The sequence below is a fragment of the Artibeus jamaicensis genome, unplaced genomic scaffold (assembly GCF_021234435.1).
Source record: "Artibeus jamaicensis isolate MK-2021 breed Jamaican fruit bat unplaced genomic scaffold, CSHL_Jam_final contig_233, whole genome shotgun sequence".
NCBI lineage: Eukaryota > Metazoa > Chordata > Mammalia > Chiroptera > Phyllostomidae > Artibeus > Artibeus jamaicensis.
In genome coordinates this window covers 9,201,918-9,225,469 of record NW_026521486.1, presented here as the reverse complement: position 1 = coordinate 9,225,469, position 23,552 = coordinate 9,201,918, and the positions used below count along the sequence as shown (strand labels likewise).

General features: G+C 44.4%; 1 protein-coding gene across 5 annotated transcripts in view; it reads left to right on the top strand.

Annotated features, from left to right (window-relative positions):
* The window catches only part of HMGXB4 (HMG-box containing 4), a 32,825-nt gene that overhangs the window by 5,265 nt on the left and 4,008 nt on the right, over positions 1-23,552 (top strand). For 3 of the 5 annotated variants that reach the window (XM_037160075.2, XM_037160079.2, XM_037160076.2), the window contains 7 exons: positions 293-441; positions 686-764; positions 1,826-2,781; positions 15,767-15,848; positions 17,005-17,069; positions 18,060-18,165; positions 18,852-19,021. In XM_037160075.2, coding sequence (XP_037015970.2) covers positions 293-441; positions 686-764; positions 1,826-2,781; positions 15,767-15,848; positions 17,005-17,069; positions 18,060-18,165; positions 18,852-19,021 — 1,607 coding nt within the window. Of the gene's footprint in view, positions 1-292; positions 442-683; positions 765-869; positions 985-1,825; positions 2,782-15,766; positions 15,849-17,004; positions 17,070-18,059; positions 18,166-18,851; positions 19,022-23,552 lie in introns of those variants that run through there. The other 2 variants (XM_053662254.1, XM_037160078.2) reach the window with 2 other exon arrangements.

The window sequence follows — 23,552 nt, the reverse complement described above, 5'->3', positions numbered from 1 at the left end:
GTGTCCACCCGCCAAATCACAACTAAGAAACCATGTCTGAGGATGCACACTGGGAACTTGCATAGCATAGAAGCATTGCTTCTTCGGGTTTGATTCTTGTATTTACAGCCAAGTCATCAAGAAGTATTGTCCCCTTGGATCTAGCCTTGTATTCATTGGACTCACTGAAACATTATTTCAGTTTGGAAATGGAGGGACTTGTTGCATTACATACATGGTGGTTTCGTTGTTTCTTACTTGCCTCTCGTTTCCTTTCCTTTCCCAAACGAACCAACACCTCTACGCCTCTCAGATTGTTTCGATGGTGACCACAGCTTTGAGGACATAGGACTAGCAGCCGGCCGGAGCCAACGAGAAAAGAAACGGTCTTACAAAGATTTTTTAAGGGAAGAGGAAGAAATTGCTGCTCAGGTCAGGAATTCTTCCAAGAAGAAGTTAAAGGTAAATTCTAAACATTTGAATTAGGCCAGTTTAAACCATCAGTCATGTTTCCTAATATTTGAAGAAAGAAGTTTCCTTTAAAAACTTTTAAAAAGAAAAATAAATAGCATTTGTGTTTACTGTTTATTACTTTCTATTTTACTTTGTTTTCCAAAGTCAGAAATCATCAAAAAACAAGATTAGTTCCAAGCTGCTTTTGCCTCATCATCTTATTCATTGGTCAATTCTTCCTCGTTGATTCCAGGACAGCGAACTTTACTTCCTGGGGACGGACACGCACAAGAAGAAGAGGAAGCACTCCTCTGATGATTACTACTATGGAGGTGAGGGTGTGCCAGGGCCGCAGGGGGTAAACACATCACTGGTTCTTGGAGTCGGGGTAGGGGAAAGGGATCCAGATGTTGCTGACTCAGTGGCCTATTTAACAGGACAGTGGTTCTTGTTCTGAGTGCCGATAAACCAGTGTGAAGGAGGAGAGAGGTGGAGGGCTGGTATTTTGGAGGATTCAGCATAGAAGAACAGTCTCCATTTGTGATACACCAGGTACCAGGTTCCTTCTCTCCCCAATCATCCACTTATCTTGTGCCCATTTTACTGAGCATCCCTTTTGCCATATATAGCCCTGGGCCCTGTGGCCTGCGCCTGTGGGTTAATTCTCAGTCCAGTGCACCTCCACTCACAGACCAGCTTTTCTTAGCTATATTATGCATAGCTGACAAGACTAACTCTTTACTAGAATGGGTTTGTCCTGGACACAGAAATGAACAGTACTCTGTCTGCAGCGTGATCTGAGCTGTTGACCCTTGAGCAACATAGGGATTTGGGGCACCGGCCCCTGCACAGTCGAAATTTCACATGTAACTTTAACTTCCGCCAAACTTACCTAATAGCCCATTATTGCCTGGAAGCCCTACCTCTAACATAACAGTCAGCACATTTTATATGTTACGTGTATTATATGCTTTATTCTTACAATAAAGGTAGAGAAAAAAAACATCGTTATTAAGAAAATCGTAAGCAAGAGAAAAAGTCTACGTATAAAATGGATCTGTGCAGTTCACACCGGTGTTGTCCAAGGGCCAGCTGCACTCATAGTCCCACAGCCACAGCCCAGTCTTGTGGGTACACTCTCCTTGGTTGCGTGTGAAGACTCGCTGAAGAAAAGCAACTGTAGTGGCAGAACTGTCTGCAGGGTCCGAGGCGGAATCTACCAACCCAGGAAGCACGTGGGCATCGTCTGAACGTTAGGAGTCAGTTGAAGGGCCTCCCTTTAAACCATTCCTGTTAGCTTCTTCCTCCTGCCAGTTGGGTATTTGGGGCGAGAGAGGAAACTTATTGGAAGTTTCTTTGTCACATGGACACTGCTTCTCTTGCTTATTTCTAGATATTTCGTCTTTGGAATCGTCACAGAAGAAAAAGAAAAAGTCCAGCCCACAAGCTGCTGATACAGCTATGGACCTGTTGAAAGCTATCACTTCCCCACTGGCAACAGGGTCCAAACCCTCCAAAAAGACAGGGGAAAAATCCTCTAGTTCTTCGAGCCATTCAGAAAGTAGAAAGGACCACCACAGGAAGAAAGTAAGTGGGGGCGGCGGGGAGCTGTCCGTGGAGAGCAGCAGCTCCCACAAGTCCAAAAAAATGAAGCCGCTCTATGTGAACACTGAGACCCTGACCCTCCGGGAGCCTGACGGGCTAAAGATGAAACTCATTCTCTCACCAAAGGAGAAGGGAAGCAGTGCGGTGGATGAGGAGTCTTTCCAGTGCCCCTCTCAGCAAGCCACTGCTAAAAAACCTTCTAAGAAGTCAGCTCGGGATGAGCAAGGTGCTGTGCTCCTGGGACACGAGTTACAGAGCTTCCTGAAAACCGCCCGGAAGAAGCACAAGTCGTCCTCGGACCCACGCTCATCTCCCGGCCCTGAGGGCTGTGGGTCTGATGCCTCCCAGTTCCCAGAATCCCACAGTGCTAACCTGGATCTTTCAGGGCTCGAACCTGTCCTAGTAGAATCAGACTCTTCCTCTGGAGGGGAGCTAGAGGCCGGCGAGTTAGTGATCGATGATTCTTACCGGGAAATCAAGAAGAAAAAGAAGTCAAAGAAAAGCAAAAAGAAGAAGGACAAGGAGAAGCATAAAGAGAAACGTCACTCCAAGTCCAAGAGAAGTTCAGGACTTTCTGCCCCAGCGGCGGGAGAAGTCACAATGACACCTGGACCTCCTCCCAGCATCCCCTACACTGGAGCAGCTGCCCCTCCCCCACCACTTCCTGGCCTCCACACAGACGGACATAGTGAGAAAAAAAAGAAAAAAGAAGAAAAGGATAGAGAAAGAGAAAGAGGAGAAAAGGTAAAACGTTTCTTTGAAGTGTGGTGGGGTTAAGAAATGAAGCAGGTTTTCCTGGGCAGTAGTAAGTGGGCGTGGAATCGAGCAGCCCTGGGGTCACCCATTGGGAATGTAGCAAGGTAAACCTCTTGGAATGACACAGTATCAAATATTACCGAGGCTGGGTCTGTCTGGAACGACAGAGCGGGTTTTCCAACAGCCCTCCGTTCCAAGCGTGCATGGGTTAGGAATGCCGTGGCTTATTCTGCCTGGTCCCTAGCGCTCATGGGAGGAGCCGACTCAGCAGCAGCACTGTGTGGGGCGGTTGGGAGATATGAAAAGGTGTTTTATGAGTTCATTTTGAAAAATACATTTTTAAAATTAGAACCATGACCAAGCTAATGAAATAAGCTAATGGCCTTCCACTAACTGGCAGTGGCCCTTCCTGGTATTTTTGGTGTCCCGTGGGTGTTCTCCCTCCACGGGAGGGCTTACTGTTTGCAAGCCCCCTGCCGCCATAGGTGCCGAGAGGAGCAGAGGTGAGCGGGCGCAGCCCTTGACCTTCGGGAGCTCCCTCGAGGAGGTAGGGCTGGGAAATTAGGCACCCTGGTTTGATTTTTTTTTCTTCACAACTCGAGAAATTTTCCAGCACTTGTACTTCAGGGGCTGATAACTATGTGATTAAGATTTTGTTTTAAAAACAAAGTTTTCCCCCTAAAGTAATATAATATTTTTGTAGAAATTTACAAATTCAGAATAACAGTAAGGAAAAATCAATTACAGTTTTGCCACCTAAGGCAAAACTCTTCCTTAATCTCTCTCTATAAGCAATGAAAAAATGTCCTCTGTTGAGGGTTAAATAAATAGATGGAACTGTATAGTCAAAAACCACCAGGTCAGGTTTTATTCATTTGTTTATTTGAAAATTGTTTCATGAAATAGTATGTATTCTGTGTAACCTAAGAATTTCTATTCTAGTAGTATATGATGATGTCATAAACTAATTCCACAGTGCTGAATGGGGGAGGGCAGGGCGGTCAGAGAAAGCCCCAAGAAGAATCAGGGAGGGAGCCCCTGGAGGCCGAGAGGGAGCATTGCAGGGCAGCCGAACTCCGGCCCTGGGTTTCCAGCTGTCCAATGAGTCTTCTCCCAGGGTGCGGATGCTTCGGGTGCCTCACTCTCCCAAACCTGCACCTCCTCCTTTATCTCCTTCCCTATTCCCCGCTTTCTACCAGTCAACCCAAACTCAAAACTACTTGCTTGTCATTTTTCTCAACACTTCATTATGAAATTTTTAAAAAAGAAATTTGAAGCAATTGTATGGTAAACACCCTGCCACCCAGTGAAGTTCTGTAATTAATATTGGGTTGACCAAAAAGTCTGTTACCTTTTTTCCGTAAAATAAAAGACACATTTTTCATTTTCACCAATAGCTTTATTGATTCAGGTATTTTGAGTATGTCAGCTGTCTTTCGCTGTTGGCTTCTAGTGGGTAGAGGCCAGGGGTGCTGCTAAACATCTTCCACTGAATAAGACAGCCCCACAGCGAAGAACTATTTGACCAAAAATGTCAGTAGTACCAAGAAATTTCGCAGACCACTTTTGACACGTTCGATCAGTCACAGCACCTTCTCCATATACTGCACAAATCTTTTCTTGCATTTCAGTTGCATCTTTACCTTTCTTAATTCGAATAAAGCATCATATTTCAGGAATGTCACCTGTCTTCTTCCATCTTCAGTATTAAAGTGGCGGCACAGAAGTTCACCAATTTTTATGTGTTTTTTTTTTTTTTAATGCAACCCGATAAGACAGCTGTCACAATACAATCTAATGAAGTTGTTTCAGATGAAGTTAAAGACAACTAAATGCTACTAGAGCCATCGTACAGAAGAAACATGATGGACTTTCTGGCCAACCCAGTATTTTGCTGCTTGCTCTAGCATACATCCACCAATCCATCTTTTTAATGAATTAAATTTTAGATGTGCACTTCACTCCTAAATACTTCAGCTTCCATATCATTAACTTAAGCTCGACATCTGTTTTCAGAGCTTTTCTGTTTTTAGGTAAAACTTACCATGATACAACCAGCGCACTAATGTTAAGTACACCGCAGTGAGTTCTGGTAAGGGCAGCCGCCTCCGCGACCAAGCCTCTGTCCAGCTCCCGCCCCTTCCCATCCATCCCCAGAGACAACCAGTGTTCTGGGTGTTTCAGCTTCACGGTTTACTTACGTTCACAGTTACATTTCGGTCTTCCCTGCTCTGACTAGTCCCACGCAGGTGTTAGGCCTGGTGTTCTTCCTCCTCTAATCACTCCCCACCTTCGTGTCTTGCGTTACCACTGCCACTGTCTTGGAGGAATGGCCTCATTCCTCCCTGCACTTCATGGAATCGGTGGCCTCCTTTCCATTTCCTCCCCCATACAATTCATCTTTCATGTTGACAGGAGACTGACCATAAGCCCACTTTGATGACGACAGCCCTTGTCCACCCTCTCCAGTGGGTGCTCACTGCCTTCGTGTTAGACTGGAGGCGCCAGGAGGCCCGGGTCCTGGCTGGCTGGCTGGCTGGCTCTCCACTCCGTCCCCGGTACTTGCAGAATTCTTAAATATCGATGTCCAAACCCTTGGCCAGACATTCCTAAACGCCCCTGGTTTAGCCCTAAACCTCCCCTTTCAGGTTTGCCTCTTCTTCATCTGCTTTGCGTTTGCCGTATGGGCACCAAACTTGTTCTCAGACCTTCTTACACCGTCCCTTCACCTGTTATGTTTCCATCTTTCCGTGCCCTCCCCTCCCCCACACACACACACACTGAAGCCGTGCCTCCCCTTCAAGACCTAGTCACATGCTCCCTCTTCTGGGACATCTGACCCTCCAGCCAGAATTAACTGTTACTTTATTTTATTGATTTGAGAGGCAGACAGATGGACAAACAGACTCGTCAGTGTGTTGGGTCACTTGTTGGTGCGTTCATCGGTGGCTTCCCGTGTGTGCCCTGACCGCAGCCTTGGTGTACGGGGACGACACCGACACCAGCCACGCTGCCCGCCAGGCCCAGAATTAGCTTCTGACCTCTCACAGCCACCTGCTGTCTCTCTCTTCCTGCACTTACTGTCTTCCTGCTTGTTCCATTTCCCAGTTAAAAACTGTGAGCTCCTTACAGGGGTTTTAACTCCTCAGGGACCGTCGTAGTCACCTCAGTAGTGCCTTGATAAGAGCATTTTGTGATATTTGGCAAATGAGTGAGTATTTGGATGAAAGCATGTGTTGAAAAAGTAGGTTGGGAAGCAAATTATTTCAGAATTTTTTTAATTCTGAAATAAAGGATTAGGCAGTGGGCACTTGGGGCTTATGAGCAGGGTTTAAATTTGCTATAAACCATGATTTAAGAATAAAGTGATAGAGCTGCACCAGGTGGTTCAGACCGAGGGGAGACTTCAGACAGACAGCCCAGTCCAAGTTTATTATAGTCCAAGGTCGGTAATAAAAGCCTGATAGAAATCAAGTTGAAAGAGACAGATTCAGGAGAGGCTCTGAAGGAAGAACTGACACGCTCTGGCGTCTGGGCCTGGATCTGGGAAGACAAGCATGAGTGAATACAGAGATGTCCCTTGAGGTTTTGAACCTGAGTACTTTGGAAAATAAAATCATAATTTCCTCAAGGGTAGAGACTTATTTATAATCCCCCCCACGTGGCTAGCAGTTGCTAGTGAAAAAGAATTATAGTTTAGGGTAAAAGCCTGTTATGAATCAATATGAGGGAGAACCAAAAAATAAAAATGGAATTATCTTCTTGAGGGTAGTCCCCTTGTAGTATAGGCTTCCCCCACTAGGTGAGTGTTCTAGGTCCCATCTGTATCAGTGTTCCAGCTGGCATCGTGAGAGGCTGCATTTGGCTTCAGTGAACTTATTTGGAAGACTTTCAACGTGTTTGCCCATTTCCTGATGGGTCACTTACTGGCACACCTGCCCACACTGCGTTGAGTGTTCAGCAGCTTCTGAGCAAAAAACAAAACCACAGCCTGACCTTCGTTCCCCACCCTACCTATTCACCCAGTCTTGCCCCAAGCACCTTTTTTGTTTGCTCGTTTCCCTGGATGAAAAAAGTTCTCAAAGGGAAACTTTTTTGCATATGTAGAAGAGGTGAAATAAAAAATGGCAGAAGTGCTAAAAGGCATCAAAGTTGAATTCAAAACCTGTTTTGACCAGTGGAAAAAACATCTCGATAGGTGTATTGCATCAACTGGAGAGTACTTTGAAGGTGACTAAAGTTTAAACATGTAAGAATAAATACACAACTTTTTATAAATAAATTATGGATTTTGGGGGGGTCGCCCTGTATTTGACTGACCGTCCAAACCTGAAGTAGTCATACTTTGAATGTAGTCATTTATTATCCAACAAATATTTATGGGTTCTGTGCCTTTTAAACCAGGCGGGACCTGTGCAGAAGCCCAGAGGAGGAGGAAAGGAGCGTTTCAGGAACCGTGTGCCCTGAGCCTGCAGAGCCTGGAGGGCCAGCTGCTGGCACGTGCACCCTTTCTACCTTCGATTCTATGGCCAGGACTGTAGCAAAACCAGAGAAGCAAGGATGGCTGGTTTGGGAGAAGACAAGTTAGGTTTAGAGTATAAGATACAGCCATCAGGAGATTCAGCGTGCCTGAGTGGTTAATTAAGATAGTGAGCTGCAGAGCCAGACCACCTGGGTTCCAGTCCTGGCCCTGCCACTTCCACACTGTGTGACTCTTCTCCTCCCTCTGTAAGTGGGGGTGACGACAGACCCACCTAATAGGGTTCTTAAGGATCGAAAGAGGTAATACATGTGAATGTGTTTAGTGTGGCAAGACCCTCTGGGCGCCACGACAAACTAAAAGGGGCACCATTAGATATTTTAATGATATTAAATTCTCAAAAGAAACAGCAGTTCTCACATCCATCAGATATCTCATGAGCTACTAGCTTGCAGTAATTCACTGTTTCAACGTGCTGTCATGGACATTCCTTTTAGTAAAGCTGTATCTTTTCAAAGTTGAGTTTTCTGTGATGGCTCCGATGCAGACAGAGCAAGTACCACGTGAAGAACCAACAGACTTTGGGGACACTGGCTTTTCACAGCGCTCCGAACGGAACATTGCATCAATGTGCGATGCCATAATCTTCATCTCAGGAGAATTTCCGGTTAACCAGTGGGAATGTGAGGCCTAGAATTTAGTAGAACAGTTGAGACCAAGGTTAGAAGTTGGGTGTTCCGTGCAGCGAATGAGATACGCGAGCAGGTGAGAGGGAATAGCGCCCAGAGCAGAACCTCGTAGAAACTCACCTTGGGGCCGTAGCAAAGGGAGAGGGGCTGTTGTGTTGGAAAACCAGAGAGGAGTCAGTGTCCCGGAAGTGAGGGGACAGACTGTCTCAGGGATAGATGGTCTCATGCCAGAGAGGACAGATTGGTGAGGTGGGGAGAGTTGGCAGAGTTCACGGGACAGTGGGAAGTGAAGGCGGCAGGGGTGGAGCTCCTACTGGAGAATTTCGACTGATACAAAGAAGGGAAATTGGACTGTCTCCCTGGTGAAATGTAACATTTTTGGTGTCAAGTTTTGTTTGGGGAGTGGTGGTGGTTTGTTTGTGTGTGTGTGTTTGCTAAACCCTGCTTTCTAAGGAGGAGCAGAGAACTCACATACCTTAATGATTCTCCTTAAAGATCGTCCCACTGATGTGGAACTTTTTGTGATACAAAGTAGGATGTGGTAACATTTCAGAGATGCCTTCATTTTGGTTTTACTAAGTCAACAAAAGCCTATTCACTGCCACTCAAAGGAATATCTGTGGTACAGCTACTTCAGAGAAGTATGCCCTTTAATTATCTGTATGCTTTCAGAATGTTCCGTTTTCTCTAAGCAAACTAAAGCTGGCCAGGTAGGTGGCTTAGTGCCTGGCATACCTGGGCATTGTTGCCAGTGTACTAATAAGCTAGATTCTGAGCTATAACTAGACTTGTCGTGGTGTTACATTCTCTCTGGTAAGGCTGAAGTTGAAGAACAACAACAGGAAGTGGTAAAAGCTAGTAATAATTGAAAGGTTGCGGGCTCGATTCCCGGTGCACACATATACATTGCAGATTCATTGCCTAGTCCTGGCTCATGCAGAGGCAACCAATCAATACCCCTCTCTCACATCCCTTCCTCTCTAAAAACAACAATGAAAAAAATGTCCTTAGGTAGGGATTTTTTAAAAGGCTAGTAACTACCACCTGTTGAGTGCCCGCCGTGTGCCAGGGTTGCCCAGGCATCTCACACGTGCAGCAGTCTGACTGGTAGGGGTCATGCGCCCCGTCTGGCAGAGGAGGGAGCTGAAAAGGAAAGACTGGAGCCAGCATTTTAACACGGGTCTCTTCACGCCGCCACTCTGCCACTCGCCTTTCTAAAACTAAGAGAGGGCTACCTGGGGCCATAACGCATCTTTGACAAAGCTAAAAGTAGGTTCCAGGCCAGGGGAGACCAATGCAGTGTTCTGCTGACTGCCATCAGTCCTATTGAGACGTGTGTAGATGTTCAAAAATTAAAGAAGCGGAATATAGTGAAGTATAATGACAGCTCAGACTCGAAGTCAGCAGGGTTGGATTCTTCTTCTGGTCTGCTGCTTACTAGCTTGTTCTCTTGAGATTGCCTCCTCACTTCAGTGAGGTTATGTAGAATAAAGTAGGAGATACATGTAACACACTTAGCACAAGGTGTGGCTCAGCTGTTACCATTACTGCTGCTTTCATCCTAATGATGACATCTTTTGAAACTTTTTTTCAACCACTCATTTCACATTAGATTAAGCAAGGAAACCGCGTTTTTGTGGGTTTGTTTTTGTTTTGCTTTGCTTTTTAATGTAACACCCACATTTCAGGAAGCCAAGTCTGCATTTACCTCACCTATTTGGAAAACAGGGTCTCTAAGGAACAAGAGCAGATGTTCCAAAGCCAAGTGTCCCACGGCTCCTGAGGGTGCTTTGGGAAGGAACCTGGTTGGAAGACGGGTCACGTGACCGCTCTGAGTCTATTCTCTGTAAGGTAACAAAGTAGCACTCAAGGCTACTTCACCTACAGGGGTGTTGTGAAAATCGTGTGAGGTAATACAGATGAATGCACACTGGGCTTTTCACACATGCGGCTCGCGGGCTGTTACTCATTTCTTCTTTCTGACATTTATTCTGCACTTACATCGTGCCAGGCACTTGCCAGGTGCTGTGGACAAAGATGAATGAGACGGTGTCAGCTTCGGGAATAGTGAGAGAGGTCGGGAGGTATTCAGTGTGATGAGCCTCAGCGAGGCAGGTGCTGGGGGAGCAGGAGAGGCGCCGGAAGTGTGAGAGGAGGTGTCTTGGGGGAGCTGTCATCTGGACCGCATCTTGAGGTCGCACAGGGATTAAGGAGAGTAGAGCTGCGGAAGAAGTAGTAAGTTACAACGATAATAGCTATATTTGTAGAGGTTTTATTTTAGAGTGTTCTCAGCACTAAGTTTTGTATCTAAGGTATTCCAGTAAATTTTCATAAGAACCCAGCGAGGTGTGGATATTGCTGCCATTTCACAGAAATGAGCCCAAAGAAGTGAGACCACTCGCTACAGGCCACGCAGAACAGGAATTTGAGCCCTGACTATAGTTTTTCTGACTATAGGATCCATTCTCTTTCCACTCTGCAGAGAGTGTTTAAATTATATTCAGCGTTGTCTCATGAAAGAGATCAGAAATATAGAGTGTATTTTGGAAAGATTTCTATTCAGAGTGGTTAAAATAAAAGCTTTGGTGTGAAAACCTTACCTTGACACCCTCTCCTTTAGCCAGATCAGCCCTAGGGATCTCAGTGCAGTTCCTTCACAAGAGCATCAGATGTTGTAATAGTTGCGAGCAAGGGCCAAGGCCAGACCGTCGGAGCTCAGATGCTGGCCCACCACCCCTAGGGAGATGACGGGGGGAGGGGGGGGTCTCGTTTCCTTATCTTTAAAGTGTCAGTAATATGGCACTACCTAACAGTGTTCATATAAGGTTTGAATTAATTTCTACCGGTAAAGCTTCTATAACAGTGTCTTCTATGTAGTTTTGATATTAGGGAAGAGATTGCATCCTGTCACCAACAACAAAAAAGAAGCCCAGTTTTATCTTTAAGATTCCTAAATTATGTTTTGACATAACTCCCTCCCCATATTTTATCCTTTAAAACACATTCTTTTTTTTTTTTTTTGGCGGGTTTGTGGGGGTTCAGCATGACCTGGGATTATAAGCCTGATTCATGGACGGACTTGAAGAGGAATTTTCATCAGATTCCCAAAGAGTTCTTATAAAACCCCAGACAGGCAATTAAGTAGGACTACTCTACAAAGAGCATTAAGAAGTTGCTCTTTGAAAGATCTTGATGCTGTAACAAATTTCATCATACATTTAAAAGGATGTTCTGGCTATAAAATTACAATATGGTGAGTCACAGTGAGTGGACATGTTGCAAGTTATTTGCTACAATTAATAATAATGTATCCTGGTTTTCAAAATATTAACATTTTATTAAATTGTATCCTGACTAGTGTGGCTCCATGGGAATAAGAAAACTTAGTAGTTTTCTGTTGTAGCATAACAAATGATCACAAACTTAGCAGCTTAAAACCGCATTCATTTATTGTCTCACATTCTGTAGCTCAGATGTCCAGGTAGAGCTCAGCTGGGCTCTCTGCTCCCCTCTCATAGGACCCAGCCAGAGGCCCCGCTCCGGGTCTCACCTGAGGCTGGAGGTTCTCTTCCAGGGCGTGGGCAGCTCATTCGGATTAGTGGCAGCCTTCACTTTCTTGCAGTTGTGGAAATGCTGGCAGCTTGTTTTCTTCGAGCCCCAGGCCAGCAGGAGAGAGTCTAGTTTCCCTTAAGGGCCGTCTCCCAAAGTCAGGCCCACATAGGATGATCTCCTTTATGATCAACTCAGAGCCAACTCACCAGGGACCCTAATTCCACCTTGCAGAGTCCCTTTTGCCATGTAATGTAAAACAGTCATGTGAGGCAGTGTCCCATCATATTCACCAGTCCCGCCCATACCCAAGGGGAGGGTGTTAGACGGCCTGAGAACCAGGGGGTGGAAATCTCGGCAGCCATTGGGGATTTCTGTCTGCCCCATAAATAATACTGAGTACCTACCAAAGTGCCTAGCACTGACTAATTCCAACCTTTGAGTAAAGGTTGTATAGTATCCACCAGCTTTACCTGTCGGGAAACTAGAGCTCGGGGAAGTAAAGCGATTTGTAGACTGGGTAGTAGAGGGTGTGATCAGGACGCCAACCTAAATCTGCCGGCCTCCAAAGCCCCACCTCTCTCCAGTGTGCCACCCTGTCTCATCGGTCCTGTCACTTCTGCCTCCGTTCCCATTTATTCACTTTTTCCCAACACCCCCGTCATGACTGTAGGCCATCACCCTTCCCTGGCACCACCACAGCAACCCCAGCGGGTCTCCCAGGCCTTGTTCTCGCTCTTCTCGAGCCTCTGTGGTCCCGAAGTGCATTCCGGCCATGCCGCTTCCTGCTTCACACGCCCGAATGGAACACGCGAACCGCTTCTTTTGGGTGGAGTTCATGCCCTAACACAAGTTACAGAGCATCAGTCTGGGGGCTCTGCTCGTAGCTCTGACAGCTTCCTCTCTCACCCCTCTGCGTGATGAGCAGTGCCACGTGGTGCTCCCTCTCCAGAACACTCCCGACCAGGCTTCGGCTGGCTGATTCCACCCGGCTTTCTGGTCTGGATTAAGTGTCCCTTCCTCCAGAGGCTTTCTTTGACCCCCCGATTAGGTGAGGTGCTCCTATTACATGTTCCTGTAGCATCCAGTACTTCCCCTATAACACACCACATTTTATTATCATGGCTTATTTATCTGTGTGTCCGACTCTCGGCTGCATTCCCAGTGTCTGGCAGGTAGTGGATACTCCAATAAATATTATTAATAAGTGGATGGCAGAGTACTTTGATAGGTTACTTTTTTGTGTTACCTTTCAAACCCTATTTAGTTTCTGCTGTTTTCCTTCTTTGCCATTTAAATACTTTTAATACCACACATCGGAAGAGCTTTCTACTTCTTGTATTTTATTCAGGATCAAATGGTGAGTATAAGGTAAAGCTGGGGAAAGACAGTGGGCCTTTAAACTCTAAATTTCCACTATGCGTTTTCCACTATTTTGTGCGGCTTCACTGCCTTAGAATAAGATCTGGGCTTTGAGCTCATCCTCTTAACTACTCACTAGACCCAGTACAGGTAAATGCTAGTAACTACTGGTTTATTTTCTACATAATTTAATACAGGTCCTTATAACAGATCCTTTCTTCAGCCTGTGGATTTGGATCTAATATACAGGATCTAGCTCAAATAACACCCCTTCTTTATTACAAAATTTTCTATTGCAAAATCATAAGTATATATTTCTGTAACATAACAATATCACGCTTGAGCACACCATATGGCATTTTGGATGAAATGTTCAAATTAAAACTATAAATTATTGCACCCATATTATTACCCTACCAGCCACACTCAAGCAGGCCTTACTGCTGCCGGACCCTGTATTAGTCAGGATTTTTGTAAAGTTTTAATTTTATGTTATAGCTATAGAAAGCCTTGTGGAATAGGGAGCAATAAATCTTTCACAGTATTATATTGCATTTGAGAAAATTATTAAAACTTCTTGCAAATTTAATAATATGACCAAATAAGGTATGAACTCTCTTAGGCACATATTCTTTCTATTGGTCTCAATGTTTATAGTGAGATTGATTGTAAAACTGAGAAAGATTTGGCTGTGTATAGATTTCCACAAACTACTCTTTCATCCTGTACTCCAGTAAACGTCAGACCTGCGGGTAAGCTGATTCAGAGATTAGTTTAAAATTTTCGAAGCTGGATTTGTAACACACGTGCCACGATTCTTGTGTCCAGAGGAGCGCGGCTGCAGTCAGAGCACCTGCTTTGAAAGTGGTCAGGAACGTTTCCATTTCTCAGAAGGGCTTTGGGTTTTCTTTTTAATTTTTAAACTGCAGTCGACGTGCAATACTAGTTTCAGGTGTCCCGCATAGTGGTTGGACATTCATGTAACTTACAGAGTGTCCCCCGATAAGTCCGTGACCCACCTGGCGCCACACACGTACGGCGCTGCTGTGTTCCTTACGCTGTGCCTCAGCCCCTGGCTGCTTCTGTAGCAAGCAGCTTGTACTTCTGAATCCCCTTCCCCTTTCACCTGTCCTCCAACCTCCCTGCCGCCCCCCATTGGTCATCCATCAAAAAGCAGAATTCCTGTGGTGGGGGGAAATGGAGACAGCTGCACTTGGAAATGACAACAACCAATTTAAAAAAAGGTTAAAAAAATCAGAATTCCTTTTGGAATGAAACTCAGAGCTGTCAGCTTTTTTATTACCATCAGTCTCTGCTAGTCTTTGGCCTTTGAGGGCAGTTCTTTTATGAAAACAACATTAAGAACTAAGGTGAACAAAGTGTGCACTCAGACTTGGTTTAAAACAATATGCAGCCCTGGCTGGTGTGGCTCAGTGGACTGAGCACCGGCCTCTGAACCAAAGGGTCGACGGTTCAATTCCTGGTTGGGGCACATGCTTGCATTGCAAGCAGGGTCCCCGGTAGGGGTGGTGCATGAGAGGCAGCCACACATTGATGTTCTTCTCCCTCTCTTTCTACCTCCTCTCCCCCTGTCTAAAAATAAATAAAAATCTTTGGGGGAAAAAACAAACTATGCAACTCTGAAGTCAAGAGACGGGACTGTGGTGTTTGCTGGTCATGAAGTCTGACACTTAAGGCAAACAAGTTCCAGCAGCTTTTAAAGCACCAGGCACTCGTATCATGATAATTGCAGGACCAGAAAGGGCTGTCTTTGGGGAGATGGAGGACAGATCGTCACATCCCGGTGCTTACGGATAAGTTTTTAAAGGAAAAGTTTGCAATTTGCAGTTTATCAGATGAAGATTGCAAAGAGGTGGTCTTTCATTTTTAAGCAGTAACTTCTTCTGTAAGGAAGCAACATATTTTCCTTCTTTGGCCTGTAATGCATAGCCCAGGCTACCTAGGTTGTAGTCATTCTGCTTTTATCACGCAGCTTAGTTGTAGGATCCAAGTAAGTCACTGTTTTCCGAGGTTCCTTTTTCTCGTCCTCAAATGAACAGTCTGGACATGATAGATGCTATCTAATGTATGTTTTCAGGTAGGAAAACTTAACTTTTTCCCTCAGTCTATGGATAGTTGTAAAATGGGATGCATAATAATATATCTTTCATTTTAAATATCCATCACTGAACTGGCTGTTTCTCAAAAATCAGGCTTTGCTCTTGGAATTTTCATAATACGGTGAAGAACAAAGATGCTTCAAGCAGTAGAAAAGTTTGTTGAAGCAAAAGAAATTAATCTTATATTAACTACTGAAGAATTGCCGTTGGTCAGTTTATTTTTCCTCACCTCGGACTGTAAGAATGTGAGCGATCAAATAATGACAAATCACAAGTGACAGTGAGGGCAGGATCGGGAAAATTATAAAATTAGAAATCAAATGCACAGGAACCAAAAGAATACAGATTTGGCTCCCGGCTTTCTAAGTTTAAAGAGAAATCGTGTGGTTGTTATTTCACAGATGAGAAAAGCGACATCCCAGGAGAGTGAGTTTGCTAGCACTTGGTTCTGAGAGAATACGTCACATGGGGCTGTGTGTAGGGCGGGCAGGGCTTTGCACGTCACTGCTGCTCGGCTGCAACAGTCCGGGTCATCTGCAAATAAGTCGGTGTGTGTTCGTTGCCTTCTAAAGTCAAACTGACAGTCACGCTGAGTAACAAGCAACACGGACTAACTTAATGACCCCGATCGGGGAAGCTGGTGAGTAGTGTAGAACGCTCTCCTTGATGAACAGGTGTATCTCTTTCCTGTTTTGTAACTGTAGGTAGATTCGGGGTTAGTCCATTTGTGTTCTAATCAAGCCTTGCCCTGTTCTGTTCTTATGCGGCACTAGCCAAAAAAGAAGAACATGTCGGCCTACCAGGTGTTCTGTAAAGAGTATCGAGTGACCATTGTGGCTGACCACCCAGGCATAGGTAAGCACATTTCTCATCTTCAGTGTTTTTGCTTCCTCTTGTGCCTCTGAAGCGGTGCAGTTAGATTTTGTCTTAGTTTATCCCAGCCGTAAAAGAGATACGCTTTTTATTTGTAGCTCTTAAACTGAAAAAATGGGAAACTGAGTACAATTAAATGGTGTGAAGCCCAGTACATAACTATGCAGTCATTTCCAAGGCTCTGCAGTTGGCCTGTTTCCTAAAGTGCCCCGGGCGTGTGGTGACGGGACGACTTTCTGTTCCCGTGTGTCTCTGTCCAAAGTTGGCGCTGTGAGAAGGGCGCCGCGGCACAGACCCAGGACGGGCCGGGGCCTCTGCAGACCTCGTTCGCCTGAGACGTAAACTAGCTTCCCGAGGCTCTCATCAAGGTCTTGTGAAGCACACGTGAAGTACCCCGAAAGATAGAAACATGCCGTATAAGTCCATGTGTCTCATGTAAAAAAATTTTTAGTTAACGTCAATATTGAATACATTGTTATGTGAAATGTTAGTTTCCATTTTTACTGAAATGTGAATTCACATTTACAAATGCTGAGATAGTTAAAGAACTTAAAATGAGGCTTACATCATATTAAGCACTGTCTTGCTACAGTTCATCGTATCTAGATTCTAGGGAAAATAAATGACACTTGAAGTTGGGGGTGAGAAAACCAGAACTCACTACATAAGGCCTGACCCTGTCTCGCAAGTGGGAGGGCAGCTCTCCCACCTGGGGCGGCTGTTCAGCCGCTTCGCGGGGACCGTCTTCGGTGCAGAGCTCTCGGACATTCAGCAGAAATCTACCGTCCTTTATCAAATCTGCATCACACGTTTTCTCTAACCTAAGTTGCTAAGCCCTGTATTGTGGCATCAAATTAAAGACACCAGAAAGATACTTGATGAATAAATTCCTAGACAGTAGACGTGTGAGGACTTGAGCCTCCCTCACGGCCACCAAATTGACCCCTTCCTTGTGGGAGAGAACCCAGAAAGTTGGTGGGGTTTGGTCTGGTTTCCTGAAAGAATCTTGTGATTTTCAAAACCTTTTTCCAGTGTTTGCTCTCATCAGTCTTCTGTTTGTTTGTTTGTTTGTTTGTTTGTTTGTTTGTTTTTTATAATTAAACTTTATTTTATTGAGTTTTTTACTCTTTTGTGCCAGATTTTGGGGAACTTAGTAAGAAACTAGCAGAGGTGTGGAAGCAATTGCCAGAAAAGGACAAACTGGTAAGTACACTTTCCTACAAACACATTTTTTGATTGCTTTATGCCTTCCGAAATGCAATTCTCCTGTAGCCCGCCCAGCCAAAGAGTACTGAAACAGTGGGAAAAAATGGCAGATGAGTGAAAAATGGTTTTGTACAGGCATTAACACTAGTTGGTGCCCATTTACTGTAGCTGAGGATCAGCTGAAGGAAGGCTGTCTTTTCTAACCTCTTCTAATTTATTTTGCAACAGCTTTACATTTGAGCCAAAAGATGATCTAATGCGGGTACTGATTGAAATTATAAAAGTCCCTTTACCACGAACACCTACAAGTCAGCCATGGCCTTAGAAGTGAGGACAGCCATTCACTTAATAGTCACTGCAAGTAATAAAAACACAGGACTGTTTACGAGGTGACCAGGTTCTAGGCCATCATCCTCATCTGCCACTGCAGACTAAGGTGCCCTGCGGGGAAGACGCTGACGACGCCGCGGTCCATAGTGGGTTCGAGTCATAGTCGCTTTCCAGTCGGGTGGTACCGAGGTGGCGTGGGAGTTAGAATTACCGTCTCGCTTTAAGGTGTAGCGCATCTGGGTGAAGCGACTGAAACACTCTTCACCCAGGTAGTTTATCTTTAGTTTCCATTTTCCATGTCAGTGTCATCCTGCTATTGGCATCGCCAGCCAGGAGGTTAGAAAAAATATTCAGACCACATGGACATTACTCTGAGCCAGACGTTTATTCCAGGACTTTACAGTTCAACCTTAGATCTAAAAATTGCCGCTGAGGTCTGCCTTTAGCACTGAGGAATGTGTGTAGCCCCTACTGAGGTCTGGCTGCAGCCCCATCTGAAGCCTGCTCAGCGGCTCTCAGCTCGAAAGTCAGCGTTAACCCTCCGTCTGCCCCCAGTGCTCTTCCCTTTCTTTTCTTCATTCTACTCCTCCATGACTGCTTTCCCTTTCACTTTTTTTCCTTTGTAATTTATTTTATTTTGCTCTGATCTGATTGCAGATTTGGAAGCAAAAAGCTCAGTATCTGCAACACAAACAGAACAAAGCAGAAGCTACGACTGTGAAAAGAAAAGCATCCAGCTCAGAAGGTTCCATGAAAGTAAAAGGTAGTGGCCTTCTCCCGCTCCTGCTCTCTTTCCCTGGAGCACTGTAGGTTTGGCTTCCTAACTGCGAAATTGGGAGCGCAGCCTGTGTTAGCAGCAGATCTTGATACCCAGGCATTACTACTGAACATCGTAGGCTGAAAAAGGCATTTAGGAAATGTAATCAGAAGTCAGCAAACTTTTTCCTTAGAGACCCTGGCTGGTGTGGCTCAGTTAGTTGGAACATCATCCCATAAACTAAAAGATTACTGGTTCAATCCCCAGTCAGGGCACATGCCTGGCGTTGCAGGCCAGGTCCCCATCAGGGCACCTGCGAGAGGCAACTGATCAATGTTTCTCTCCCTGTCTCTCTCCATCTCCTCCCCTCGCTCTAAAATCAGTAAACATGTCCTTGGGTGAAGGTTTTTTTTTTTTAATATTTTTTTTTTCATTAAAGGACCAAAGAGTAAATATTTGAGGCTTTGCAGACCTATGTGCATATTCTGCCACATATTCTTTGTATTTTCTGCAATGATTTCAAAATGTAAAATTATTCTTACCTCACAGGTCATACAAAAACAGGTCATGGGCTAGATTTGTCCCATAGTCCGTAGTATTGCTAATGCCTGGCATAACTCATAAACAGAAAAAATCAGGAAGGATATTTTTGTGGTGTTCATGGCCAGAGCAAGTTTGATCTCTGTTCTCAGCTTCTTCTGCAGGAGTACTGTCACCCCAAAAGAAGTCCCCACCCACCACCATGCTATTACCAGCCTCGCCAGCCAAAGCCCCCGAGACAGAGCCCATTGATGTTGCTGCTCATCTACAGCTGCTGGGAGAGTCCCTCAGCCTCATCGGACACCGCCTGCAGGAAACTGAGGTGAGCACTGCTGTTGGCAGCATGACTCCGGTGTCTGGTGGAACGTGAATCCATTCACTCATTCCACGCATGTGCATTCAGCGGCTCCTCTGTGCTGGGTAATGCCAGGGGTTCTAGATGTGGTGATAAGCAAGATACATCGTAAGAGAAACACCTAGAGAGTTGAATTCAAAGTTCACACTAATGCCATCCTATTGAAACAACAGCACAAAAAGAAATTAGAATACCCTATAATATTTTCCCCAGCTTTATTAAATATGATTGATATATAACCCTTTAAACTTATTTTTTTTAATGCAATGGAAAAACCAAGTACAAATCCCATGGACGTTTTGATACTTGTACTTCTAAGACATTTTGGGTTTTCCTGCACATTTCCAGCAAGATTTTGAGCAGACAACTTAGAATGTATAGAGGATTAAGAGTTACTCTACTTTTGTGCAAATTGGTAGCAAATAGGGAAGTTGAGGTTCTCAAGCTCTTCATACTCTGCTCTGTACTTGAATTACACAGTGCAGTGTGCCCTGGGGTGATCTTTGTCCTTTTAAGCTGCAAAGTCACTTAACCTGCCAAGCTGTCATGTTCCATTTCTATTACCATATTTCATTTGTAATTGTATTGCCCCCTTGGCTAACTCAGCAGCATAGTATTTCAATTTTCCACTGGGTTCTAATAGGACATTTCAGTAAAGAAATCAGTCTAAACTACCAAAGCCATTTTAAGCTGAAAACCAGTGTAGGAATATAAGACCATTTATTTGCTTCTATGTAAAAGTCGAATTATTAGTCAACAAATGAAATGCCAGTGGCCACAAGAGATGAAGTTGTATGTAAGTAAGTTCTTTAGGTAGTTTCAGAAATTGAGCAGTTATAACAATAGTCTAGTCTCAATACATAAGAACAACTAGAGTACTGTCATGTAGGCTGATGTTTAAATGGATACAGATATTTCCAGAATAAAATATTCTGAAGTCCTTAGTCATTTTTCATATTTATATATTCTTACATTTCCTAAAAAGTTAGGATTTAAAATTATTTGTTTTATGCACCACCCATATTCCAGATTTTTCATCATAGTTCCATTTAGTTTAGCAAGTATTTATGAGTACAAGGCATTATTCCAAAGCCTCGAGGCAACAGAAAATCTGAATAGCTTCCTTGTTATTTGCTGTCATCAGAAAATGCAGTCTGGTTACAAAGGGAGAATAGTCAGCAAATTAAAAGAAGCCAGCTTCTTGGAGCAGTTGCTGTGAGGTCCATATACAAGGTAACCAAAAAAGGGAATTTTGCAGAATCTCTAGTCTTCTTTGTTTATACGTCTTATTAAGGTGTAATTCACATATCATAAAATGCAGTTATTTAAATGTAGGATTTAGTGGGTTTTAGTATATTCACCGAATTGTGAATTCCAGAACATCTTCATTTTCCCCAAAAGAAACCCCACATGCGTTAGCAGTCATTGCCCCTTTCCCCTCTGCTCCTCTTTTTCCAAGACTTTAGCATTTGCATGTATCCTCACAATTTTGCAATTTTTGTGTACCACTTAAACTATTACTTACTTTATATGTTTATGAAAATAAATTCATTCATGTTTTCACAATGAAATCCTAAATATCGTGAGTGTGATATTGTTTTTTTCCCTAATGTACATCAAAATGGATGTCTTTCAAAATAATTCATGTTCACTTATATGCCATCTGCAGTTACATACTGCACTTGTCAAACAGCAATTTTACACACTTTGCTCACTTAAAAATCGAGTACCTGAGCCTAATGAAATGTGACACAGTGACAGCTGGGGCAGAGCAGTGATGGAGGACAAACGAGTTAGGGGGTTGGAGAGGTGACGTACTGGGAGGCGCTCTTTGCCTTGGGCTGGAGTTTGTCCCTTGGAAGTGTTAGCGAGAGGCCTTGCAGACCTGGGGAGCCCTGCACGTCTGCTGCTCAGCCTTGGGGTCTTCTGCAAAATGGGTTGAAGGAGGTCCAGGAAGGAGCCCACTCCCCTGTAACCAGATCTTGTAGCTCTTTTAGGTATTGGGGTCTGCATAAGGCTTTATTTGAAAGTGGGTTTTACTGCTAAAATGATGAAAAGCTGGGCCATCCAGTGCATAGGTACAGGAAGGCTGAATAGCAAGGCTACAGCCCAAACTACAGAAGGTCTTAGTGGGCATCGTGGGGTGTCTGCACTTTGCAGCTCAGAGGCTGCAGGGGTGTCGAGGGGGAGGGATGTGATCAGAGCTCTCGTTTGGTTTTCTCTGAGAATAGCTTCTGTTCAGACTGAGTGAAAAGGGACCAGAACTGGGGAGAAGCTGTAACCATAGTCTTGTCTAGATACAACAAAGGTTTGAATTAATCCAGTAAGTGTTATTTAAGAGCTTACTGTATGTGAAACACCAGTAGTTACTGGGAGGCTGTGAAAAAGAATAGGACGTAGTTCCTGCCCTCAGGTTGCTTATTGTCTGTCAGGAGAGTCAGACATAAAATACTGGCTACAATTAACTGTAAGGCAAAAGTAACAGAGTAATATTACCAATAGCTCATCTTCTTCGAGTGGTTACTCTGCCAGCTTTGCTCCAGAGTGCTTCATATGGATCCTTTCATTAATTCACACTGCAGCCTTGTGAGGCAGAGTCTTTGATCCTCCTGTTGTATAGAAGAAAAAAGCAGCAGCAGAAACTTAGAGAGGTTTAATGAACTAGATCTGAAGTTCAGCCTCTGGGGGCTGAAACAGAGGCTGGAATTTGTGGCTCAAGGTCCCTGCTCTCAACCCCTCCCCGTAGTGCTACCCCTGGCAGTGGGAGGAAGGAGACACCAGAAGGGGGTGAGAGCAAGGCCTGGAGACTAGGTGGGGGTAGGAGTGGTGGTGACTTCAGTAGAAAGGAGGGGTAGTTCTCATTACAGCATGTCAAGATTGAGAAATATCCAAATGGGAGACCTAACAGGCAGCCAGAAGTGCCATCCCGAAGATGAAGGTGTTGGTTAATAGTAAAAATTACTGATACTTTTGAGCACGTACCATGTTCCAGGCACAGGTACCTCCTACCTATTATCTCACTTCATCCCCCCTGGGCTACAGATGCCGTGAGTGGTCTAGTCTGCAGGGGCAGCAGAGTGAGCAGCTCACCCCAGCACAGAGTTGGTGACGAACTAGCCCACCCCCGGCCCCAGCAGTCCTGACACAGAGCTCATTCTCTGCAGGACTCTGCTGTGCGGCCTCCCGAAGTGACCGAGGCTCACAGCACTTCCTGGTGAAGCGACTTCTTACCTCTTTGAATCACAGACATATAGACAGTGTGAATTGTATAAGATGTTAAAATTTGAAAGGAACCACATTTTCTACTTTTTAAAAAATTTTATTGATTATGCCATTACATTTGTTCTATTCCCCCCTCCGTTCCCCTCCACCCTGCACACCCCTTCCCCACCATTCCCCCCCTTTAGTTCATGAACACGTGTCTCAAGTTCATTAGATTCTGTATTTCCCCTACTATTCTTACCCTCTCCCTATCTATTTTCTATCTACCGTCTATGCTACTTATTTTCTGTACCTTCTCCCCCCTTCTCCTCCCACTCCCCTGTTGCTAACCCTCCTTGAGATCTTTATTTCTGTGGTTCACTCCTGATCTAGCTGTCCTTAGTTTGCTTTTGTTTTAGGTGTGGTTGTAGATAACTGTGAGTTTGCTGTCCTTTCACTGTTCATCTTTTTTATCTTCTTTTTCTTAGGTAAGTCCCTTTAACATTTCATATAATAAGGGCTTGGTGATGATGAACTCCTTGAATTTGCTCTTATCTGAGAAGCACTTTATCTGTCCTTCCATTCTAAATGAAAGTTTTGCTGGATAGAGCAATCTTGGTTGTAGGTCTTTGGTTTTCATGATTTGGAATACTTCTTTCCAGCCCCTTCTTGCCTATAAGGTTTCTTTTGAGAAATCCGCTGACAGTCTGATGGGAACTCCTTTGTAGATGACAGTCCCCTTAGCTCTTGCTGCTTCTAGGATTCTCTCCTTCATTTTAATCTTGGCTAATATAATTATGGTGTGCCTTGGTGTGTTCCTTCTTGGGTCCAACTTCTTTGGGACTCTCTGAGCTTCCTGGATTTCCTGGAAGTCTATTTCCTTTGCTAGAATGGGGAAGTTCTCTTTTATTATTTGTTCCAATAAGGTTTCCACTCGTGACTGTTCCTCTTTCCCTTCTGGTACCCCTATAATTCAGAGTGTTGGAGTGTTTAAAGATGTCCTAGAGGTTCTTAAGCCTCTCCTCATTTTTTTGAATTCTTGTTTCTTCATCCTTTTCTGTTTGGTCATTTTTTTCCTCTTTCCAGTCCACTCCCTTGATTTGAGTCCCAGTTTCCTTTCCATTACTATTGGTTTCCTGTGCATTACCATTCATTTCAATTAGTTTAGCCTTCATATGTTCCTCTAATTTGTGACTAAAATCAACCAGTTCTGTGAGCATCCTGATCACCAGTGTTTTGAACTGTGCATCTGAAAGTTTGGCTATTTCTTCATCGCTTAGATTTATTGGCTCTGGGG